This window comes from Vicugna pacos, chromosome 4 (genome assembly GCF_048564905.1).
Source record: "Vicugna pacos chromosome 4, VicPac4, whole genome shotgun sequence".
NCBI classification, from domain to species: domain Eukaryota; kingdom Metazoa; phylum Chordata; class Mammalia; order Artiodactyla; family Camelidae; genus Vicugna; species Vicugna pacos.
The window spans coordinates 69114789-69125000 of NC_132990.1; the positions used below are offsets into that span (position 1 = coordinate 69114789).

Here is a 10212-nt window from a genome sequence, read left to right on the forward strand (position 1 = left end):
GATGATACCTGAGTATAATTAGAAACAGGAGCTCTCCCAACAGAAAAGAGGACAGCACATGATATAGAGTAAAAAAAAATGTACAAAGGAAAGAATAAAGAATCTGTACAGTAGTAAACAGTGATTAACTGGATGTACCTTAAAAACAATAAAGAATGCAAAAGCTGGAGTAAGGCTGGAAAGCTAGACAGGGCCCAGAACCTGTCATATACGGAGGAACCGATTAAGAGATTAAAGCAGCAGACAAGATTAGACACTTATTTGCAAATGAAAATCCTAGTTGAGACATAGGGAGATGCCTGGTCAAAAAAAAAAAACCCACATAGCAGTAAAATGGACAAACTGAGTAAATACACGTGAAACACTAAACACTGTACCTGGCACAAAATTTGACCAGTTAATTTGGCTGCTATTATTATTGTTGTTGTTGTTGTTGTTGTTATTATTATTATTACTATTACATTTTACTACCACTATTACCAGTGTAGGCAAGAGACAATGATGTTCTAAAATAGGAACTGGATAGACTGGATTAAGATGGCAGAGTAGAAATACCTTGAGCTCACCTTTTCTCATGAACACAACAAAATCACAACTAACTGCTGAACAACCATCAATACAAAAGACTGGAACCTACCAAAAAAGATCTTCTACATCTAAAGACATAAAGAAGGAACCACAGCGAGATGGTAAGAGGGGTGCACTTGTGATATAATTAAATCCCATACTCCCCTGGTGCACAACCCACAAACTGGAACTTGAGATGGAGAGTAGGAGTCCAACTTGAAGATAAAAAGCTTTATTTTAACTAAAAAGCTCTATTTCAGGTATGGACAAGATGAAAATATCTCCTAGAGTCTCAAAAATCATCTTAATGTAAAATTCTGTATACTGAGCTGCTGAGTGAGACCAGATGCAAACAGCATCTTTTTTCCTTAGAACTCCTGCAGTCTCTCTAGGCTCCACCAGTCCGGCAGGGCAGGTGGAGTTGGGGACGGGGGGGAACAACTGAGAAGGAGCAGGTTTCTGCTCTTCTTTTTAATGCACACACATTTATCTTCTATCACATTGCTGCTGCTATAGAGCTCATTATGTGCAGGGTCCAGTGTTTGCCACTGAGAGGAGACAATAAACAAGATGGATATAGTCCATGGAACTTACACTTCAGTAAGGTAGACAATCATTCAATAAATAGATCAGGGGTCAGCAAGTTATTGCCTGTGGGTCAAAGCTGCCTGTTTGTAAATAAAGTTTATTGCCATGCCCATTTTATGCACTGTCTGTGGTGACTTTTTTGCTACAATGGCAGAGTTGAATGGTTGTGGACAGATATCACTGAATGGTCCACCAAGCTGAAGATACTATCTGCATCTTTACAGAAAAATTTATCAACCTCTAACGCAGACCCATAAGTTAGTTACAGTGTTCATAAGTGTGACAAAAAAAAAAATCTGGTTTAGTATGAAATACTGGGGAGATTCCTCCAAAAAAGTGAAGGATGAGCTGGATACAGGAGAAGCTCCAAAGGCAGAGCCAGAAGGAACAGCATACATAAAAGACCTGAGGCAGAAAGGAGCACAGTACATTCCAGGCTCTGACAGAAGGTCAATGCGGCTTAACTACAGAGTAAACTTAGGGAGTGTTGTGAGATGAGATCAAAAAGGTAGGAACAGATTAGATGACGCAGGGTCTTGCAGGCCACAATCTAGAATTTATATCTTTATCCATAGGGTAATGAGAAACTACCTAAGGGGGGAGGTAATTAGGTTTATTGGTTTATTTATTTTTAGAGGAGATACTGGGGATTGAACCCAGGATCTCATACATGCTAAGTGTACGCTCTACCACTTGAGCTATACCCTCCCCGCCTCATTATCTCCAATGAGCCTTACGTGCAAAGTTCTCCCTGCTTTGTGGGGGACAATGGAGTAGGGGGTGGGCAACCGTAGCTGTAAGAAGACTAGTTAGGAGGCAATGGTGGATCAAGAAACACACAGGAAGCTGAACTGACAGAACTTGGTGACTAAGTCAAACAGGTGAAAGAAAGCTGACAAAGATGTTTCCTATAACATGGCATGTATAACTGGCTGGACAGCATACACTTGCGGAGAGCAGAACTGAAGGTAAAAGAGAAGATTATGAGAGGAAAAAATTAGCTCAAATTGGGTTTAAAGTGTCTAAAAACAAAAGAGAGATGTCTATTAAGAGTTGACATACAGGCCAGTTATTCAACAGAAAGACTGGGATCAATTTTTTGGTGAGATCTCAATGATCAATGTTTTGGTTAAAAAACAAAACAACAAAAACTTGGGCAATACATATTATAGCTCATATCCATTTACTTTTAGGCCTGGGGTAAATGAAGAGAGAAAAAGAGATTACTCATAGAACAAGAGAAGGATAAAAGATGACCAAAAAAATGTTTAAAGAAACCCCAAAAGCCATGAAAAGAAAATGTATCTGGCTTTACAATTTTACCTGGGACTCAGCTATTACCTTCAATGGAACCTGAGAAAATAAGCCTACACATAGGAATATTTTCATTCTGCATAGGTGCTTAGCACCTACACAGCTATACAATGGTCTAAAATATGACCCCTGAAAAAGGTTCTGAACCACTTATTATGTTAATCTTGCTCTCAGAGGCAACAAGGTGTAGCTTCAAAAGAAAAGATTATTTTGCAATCTAACTAATTCTACAATGTAAACTTAACTACATCTTTGAAACTCATCACAAACTTTAAGACTCTAAATAACACTTTCATAATGACCAAAAATTAAACCCAAATAAAAGAGAATTCTCCTAACTTACTTTTCAAGCTCTTCCTGAGAATGGGCAAAAGTACAATTTGTTCCTCGTGGACACCCTCCTTGCTGTCGCAGATCTCGGCACATGCTAGTCTTATATTTGCTGTTTGGCTGAGGCTACAAAAAAGAAAATCAATGTGTGGAAAAGCGCAGAGTCCAGTTGTCATTCACTCCCGGGACTTTAGGATTTTGTGTTTACACTTTTAATTCTTTTTCACATTAGGTAAGTAATTCATGTGCTGACACAACTACCACTGCATTACTTCCTGTTTTGAGTTATTTGGCCTAACCCTGAGATGACATTTTAGACAATCCTTCTCAGGATTATCTGAAACTGTCCAAATGTTATCTTACTTATTTGCCAGGCAACAAAATGCCCATAAAAATAAAAGATTTTCTCATCAATTCATTGGTGCCTTAAAATTATGATACAAAATCAAACAAACAATTTCAAAAAGCATTTAAAAAGCCATAAGCTTTGTCCATATAAACTTTCCCAGGAAAGGTAGCATACAATTTACCCTGAAAGTTAAAAACTAAGAAATACCAATTCATGTGTTAACTTGAAGATATAATTTTCTTTTAAGGCTTGTAGCTGTTTAAGTTCATACAAATAATGAGGCAAAATATAAAAACCTCATCATAACTAACTATTATTATTTGCATGAAACTCTATGATGTTACTGTTACTTCTGTGACCCTAATAAAAATGAAACATTTATCTTTCAGTTAATATTTGAATATATAATGTTGTCTAACAGAATAAGGACAGAAGAGTGGAAAGATCATTTTGAAGATCTGATCCCAGTTCTGTCACTTATTGCCACCGTGACCTTAGATATGTTATTTAACCTCTTTAAACTTCAGCTTAGGGATAGCAATTGTCTTCCAGGTAGCTGTGAGGATTAGAAATAATATATCTAAAATACCAAACATAAGGACTGGCTCGTAGTAACTTCATAAATGGACATTACTATTAGAATAAAGGATTTTACCTTAAATAACTCCTTCAAGAGTAAACTGAAAGTATTTTATTTATTTAATTCCATACATACACAAATAGGAATCCATTTATACGACAGAAAAGGAGAAAAAATCAACATTTCCCACAGTAGGAAAAAAAAGACAAAACATTTAGAAGGAATCAATGATCTATAGATTGGTCAAAAAAACTTGCAGTGAACTCGTTTTCAAGATAATCCCCAAACTGTTGCTGCTCTACGAATTATTTATCAGGTGCACTAAAACTTGAGTTTCTCCCAAAAGGCAGAGACAATAAAAACTTGTGAGAGTAGAGTCATATAAGAAGTCCATTAATCAAACAGCTTGATAAGATGTTCAAGATGAACCTTAGAAATAAGAGCAGTCAGAAGTGCAGTCAGTGTGCTTACCTGAGGTGTCTCATGGCCTTTTCTACTATAATTTTGTATGAAGTCCACAAGGCCATGAACCACTGTCTTGACAGCTACCATTGCATTTTCTAGCTGCTCCCAAGTTGGTGAAACAGCATCTAAAATAGGCCACCAAGGGGATGGGATAGGGAGGAGAATTTGTTAGCAGTAAATCTCTTGTCTTATTTACCTCAAAGTTAGAAAAAGTATAAGCAATTATTTCCCCACATACCTGGATTAGGGTCTATGTTCGCAAGAAGCTCTAAATGAGGCCTCAGTCTATTTAAGTTAGCTGGGTCACCTGTTCGTTGCAAAACAATTGTCAATTCTTGAACACTCTTTGCAAATGATTCTGGAGACTGCAGCTAACACAAAAAGAAAACAGAATGGTTTTTATTCTGGTTCTTATGACACATCTATATTCACATGCTTTCAGTCAGTCAATATACTGAACAGGTTTTCAAGTGTCTTCAGATTCCATAGTAGGAGTATCAGTGATGAATTAAACTTTCACCTCAGAATCTGCCCTATGAAATTCATCATTAGACACTTTGAAAACTTATTCATAGGCTGTATTAGCTATCTGGTGTCACAATACAGATAAATGACAGACTCTGTAAACCAGGCTGCTCTTATATTAATATCCTGTATTATCTGTGTGCTAATACCCTGTTGCCTCCCTTAGTTTATCTTCAGATTTAGAAAATAATAGAAAGGTATTTATAAGAGTCTTATATTTAAAAACAAGAATCTCCAACCGATTGTCTCCTTAGTCCCTTCAGAAGATTTAAATACCTAAAAAAATTTTTTTTAATTATTATTTTTTTAATGGAGGTACTGGGGACTGAACCTAGGACCTCCTGCATGCTAGGCATGCACTCTACCACTGAGCTATACCCACCCACCAAGCACTGTTGAATATAACAGCAATAATATAAAATCAGCATCATTAATTGCACAAACCTTATCGATGATAGACTGCATGTGTGATTTATGCGCCAAGTCACCATACAGAAGTGAGGACCACTGCTCAGGGGAAATACGGAGTCCAGCTTCCATAGCAATGTGAACAATCTGGGCATCATGTTCTCTGCGTAATGCCTCATAACTCCGAAATTCCTCCTTTAGCTGCATCAGGGAAGAGTCTTCATCCCTTTTGGTAACCTAAAAAATAGAAAAAAAGAAGAAAAAAATCAGAATTGCTCTGCTCTCCCTCCTCCCTTAACCAGCTTTCTCTCTCTCTCTCTCTCTCTCTCTCTCTCTCTTATTTTTTTTTTTGGATTGGGGAGGGGGGAATGTATTGCATGTCAGATACTACACAAAGAAGGTGCAACGAAAATAATGTCCTTAGCATAATTTCTTTTTGGAACAAAGCAGAATTTACGTAACTCAATATATAGTTCTGCTTTCCTTCGTTGAGTTCAGCGGCTGGTAGGAAAGAAACTTGTAAACAGAAAATCATAGTAGAAATGCTATTAGAAGGCTCTATGGCAACGTAAAGTTAAGGCAATTAAATCTAACAGGTGGGGGAGGGAAGGGTGAGTATCGGAGAAGGCTTCCTCCAGGAGAAAGCTACATAAACTGAGTCTTCAAGAATGAACAGGAGTTCCCCAGGCAAAGTACAGTGAGGAGTAAAATTCTAAAAAGAGTGGCAAGTGGTAAACAGAAACATGAAAGAGCAGAGCACCTAGAATTAAAGGCTAAGATGCTGGCTCGAGAAGAATCATAGAGGGTGTTGTATATGGTGAGAAATTTGGGTACAGGCATAACTCGTTTTATTCCACTTAATTTATTGTGCTTCACAGATATGTACTGTGTTTTTTACAAACTGAAGGTCTGTGGCAACTCTGTGTGAAGCAAGTCTATTGGCACCATTTTTCCAACAGCATTACTCACTTCAAGTCTCTGTGTCACATTTTGGTTAATTCCCAAAATATTTCAAACTTCTTCATTATGATTACATTTGTTGTGGTGATCTGTGATCAGTCATATTTGATGTTACTATTGTTATTTTGGGGCACCACGAACTACACACATTTAGGACAGTGAACTTAATTGATAAATGTGTGTGTTCTGACTGTTCCACCAACTGGCATTCCCCCATCTTTTCCTCTCCTCAGGTCTTCCTAATTCCTGAGACACAACAATCTCGAAATTAGGCCAGTTAGTAACCCCACAATATCCTAAGTGTTCAAGAGAAAGGAAGAGTCACCCATCTCTCACTACGAATTAAAAGCTAGAAATAATTAAGCTTAGGGAGGAAGGTGTGTTGAAAGCTAAGATAGGCTGAAACCTATGCCTCTTGTACTAAACAGCTAACCGAGAGGTGAATGCAAAGAAGTTCTTGCAGGAAATTGAAAGTGCAACTCCAGTGAATACACAAATGATAAGAATGCAAAATAGCCTTATTGCTAATACAGAGAAAGTTTGGTGGTCTGGATAGAAGATCAAACCAGGCCCAGCATTCCCTTAAACCAAAGCCTAATTTAGAGCAAGGCCCTACCATGCCTCAATTCTAAGAAGTCTGAGAGAGATTAAGAAGCTGCAGAAGAAAAGTTTGAAGCTAGCAGAGGTTGGTTCATGAGGTTTAAGGAAAGAAGCCAGCTCCATAACATAAAAATGCAAAATGAAGCCCCAAGTGGTAATGCAGAAACTCCAATAAGTTATTCAAAAGATTAGCTGAGATAATTAATGCAGGTGGCTATCCTAAAGAACAGATTTTCAGTGCAGATGAAACAGCCCCATATTGGAAGAAGATGACATCTAGGATTTTCACAGCTGGAAAGGAGAAGTCAGTGCCTGTCTTCAAAGTACAGACTGACTCCCTTGCAGGGGATAATGGAGCTAGTGACTTTAAATTGAAGCCAATCCTCCTTTACCATTCCAAAAATCCTAGGGCCCTTAAGAACTATGCTAAATCTACTCTGCCTGTGCTCTAGAAATAGAACAACAAAGCCCAAATGACAGCACATCTGTTTACAATATGGTTCACTGGATATTTTAAGCCCACTGTTGAAACCTGCAGTTTAGAAAGAAAAGATTCCTTTCAAAATATTACTGTTCACTGACAATGTACCTGGTCACCCAAGAGCTCTGACGGAGATGTACAACGAGATTAATGTTGTTTTCAGGCCTGCCAACACAATATCCGTTCTGCATGCAGCCCATGGATCAAGGAGTAGCTCTAACTTTCAAGTCTTATTTAAGAGATACATTCTGTAAAGCTATAGCTACCGTAGACAGTAATTCCTCTGACGGACCTGTGCAAACTGAACTGAAAACCTCTCAGAAAGGACTCGCCATTCTAGATTGCACTAAGAACGCTTGTGATTCACGGGAAGAGGTTAAAATATCAACAGTAACAGGAATTTCAACCCTCCTGGATGACTTTGAAGGGGTCAAGATTTCAGTGGAAGAAGTAACTGCAGATGTGGTAGAAACAGCAAGAGAACTAGAATTAGAAATGGAGCCTGAAGATGTGACTGAACTGCTGCAATCTCATGATCAAAACTTTAATGAAGGAGGAGCTGCTTCTTATGGATGAGTAAAGAAAGTGGTTTCCTGAGATGGAATCTACTCCTGGTGAAGACGCTGTGAAGATCGCTGACATGGTAACAAAGGATTCAGGATATCACATAAACTTAGCTGACAAAGCAGCAGCAGGGTCTGAGAGGACTGACTCCAATTTTGAAAGAAGTTTTGCTGTGGGTAAAATGCTATCAAATAGCATTGCATGCTACAGAGAAATTATTCCTGAAAGGAAGAGTCAATTAGGGGGGCAAACTTTGTTGTCTTATTTTAACAAACTGCCACAAACACCACAACCTTCAGCAACCATCACCCTGGTATGTCAGCAACCATCAGCACTGAGGTAAGAGCCTCCACCAACAAAAAGATAATGACTGGCTGAAGGCTCAGATGATGGTTAGCATTTTTTACCAATAAAGTATTTTTTAATTAAGGTACATACATTTTTTTCGACATCATGCTATTGCATGCTTAACACACTACAGTATAGTGTAAATACAACTCTTATATACACTGGGAAGCCAAAAAATCCATGTGACTCGCTTTATCGCTATATTCACTTTATTGCAGTGATCTGGAAGAGAACCCACAGTATCTCCGAGATATGCCTGTATTATCCTGTAGGGAATGGGAAAACACTGAGGACTTTTAAGCAGAAGAGTGACATGATCAGTTCAGCCAGTGGTTAGGCAAATATTAGCATTACAGGTGATGAAGAAATTAAGAAATTTTCTGCCACCACATAAATGATCATTAGGGTATTTTTATAGCTTTAATCTATACCTGACTTAAGTGACAAAAAAAAAATTCAAAAGGTAGAGTTTCACATGTCCTAGTGAAACTGTCTAATTATCCAACCATGCAGGTATGTGGCTAGATGATTTCTACAATAAATGATAGACACTTACTCCTGAACCACTGAAACCCGCTAATGGCCACAATGAAATTTGATATTTGGTTAGAATTCATAATACCTAAGACTAGTAACAAGCTCTGAAACTTAGGTTGAACAAAACATTCAAACTATTCAAATCGAGGATTTCCTCATCAGTAAAATGAAAGTATCCCCAGACCACCTCACTGGTTGTTTTGATAGCTACTGTTGGCACATAAGACAATAGTAGTATGACCCCAAGAACATGAAGATGGGAAAATCAAGTTACCTTCTCAGAGTTAATAGTATAAGCTCAAATTTCTCTTTGGGAATATATAAACAGACATTATAGAAAAGTTTGGGACCCTCAAAATTCTAATCAACGTGATCTTAAGTATAATTTAAGAAAGAGCAGAATATAACTTAAAAGTCACAAAATAACCTACTTAAAGAAATACTGAAAAAACAAAAAAGGAACTGTCAATCTAAAAAATAGAAAAAAGAAACTCAAAGAACCAGAGGATGGTGACAGTTGTCCAACCACCATGTAGGGCAGTGCAAGCTTCTATCGGAGCAGTAAAGATGGACACAGGTGGCCAACAGAGCCAGAGCCTGGTCCTATTAAACTTCTATCAGCATGCATCTGAATTACACATGAAGCTTTAAAAACTACAGTTTCAGGTAATCAGAATTCCTGGCTTTGAAGACCATATAATTAAAAAGCATACATGAATGCTCATGTCCCACTGGTATATTCTGGTACAAGAAACATCAAATCAAAATATCTAGGGATAAGACCCAGAAATGTGCACTTTTCAAAACTCCACAGGTGATTCTGACGTGTACCTTCAGTTGAGAACTACTGCATTAACCATTACAATCATTAACTCCACTGGTTCTGATTCCGTGCTAAGCAAGCAAAGTTTTGATAGTCTTCTATAGGAAAATATCTACAACATGAGAACTGAAGTCACTTAAGAACTGTACTTCATTACAAATTAATAAAACTGATACTCTGTTGAATGTGACCTTTGTTGTGGTGATTCTGTTCCTGAGGAACCCCCCAAATTCAGGTCTCTCAGACTTTATTATAAAGTCAAAGACTTCCAACAACGGTGAGTTTATTAGAGTAAATGCCCCCAGAGAGACAACTTTCGGCAGTTAAGTCAGCATGACATCCTTTTATTCATCTAAACACCTCTTTAACATTTTTAACTGCAGGGTGGTAAGGATGAAGTGAGAGCATGAAACTGAAATCACTTTCTAAATTTAGTGTTATTCAAATGCCAGATATTAGCAGCAGCTGTAGATGTATGACAATCATAAACCACAAATCAGTATGATACCGCTGAGGAAAGAAACATTAAATCTGCAATGCACAGTGTGAGAATCTAGCCAGTCACTTGAGGATGACAAATGATCTCCATAATTTGGCTGCTTAGCCAAAAACATTATGTTTAAGAAACCAGAGATTCATTTCAATTCTTGCCCTAAGGACAGAAAAGCAAGCAATATAACTATCAGGCAGGTGGTGTCCAACCCTCATTAATGGAGATAAGTGATCTCATTTGAACATATTTCCATTACTTGTGATCTCAAACTAACCCGTCT

At 37.8% G+C, this 10212-nt stretch overlaps 1 protein-coding gene and 1 non-coding gene across 2 annotated transcripts in view; both read right to left on the bottom strand.

Annotated features, from left to right (window-relative positions):
- Window positions 1-10212, bottom strand: part of RC3H2 (ring finger and CCCH-type domains 2) — a 48291-nt gene that overhangs the window by 19486 nt on the left and 18593 nt on the right. Inside the window, exons 6-9 of the mRNA XM_015240359.3 lie at window positions 5163-5363; window positions 4432-4564; window positions 4200-4318; window positions 2813-2925 (exon numbers count right to left, since the gene is read on the bottom strand). Of these exons, the coding sequence (XP_015095845.2) occupies window positions 2813-2925; window positions 4200-4318; window positions 4432-4564; window positions 5163-5363 (566 nt within the window). The remainder of the gene's footprint in view (window positions 1-2812; window positions 2926-4199; window positions 4319-4431; window positions 4565-5162; window positions 5364-10212) is intronic.
- On the bottom strand, window positions 4654-4764 carry LOC116280419 (small nucleolar RNA SNORD90). Its single transcript, XR_004189806.1, has one exon. It is a non-coding gene; the product is annotated as a small nucleolar RNA SNORD90 (small nucleolar RNA).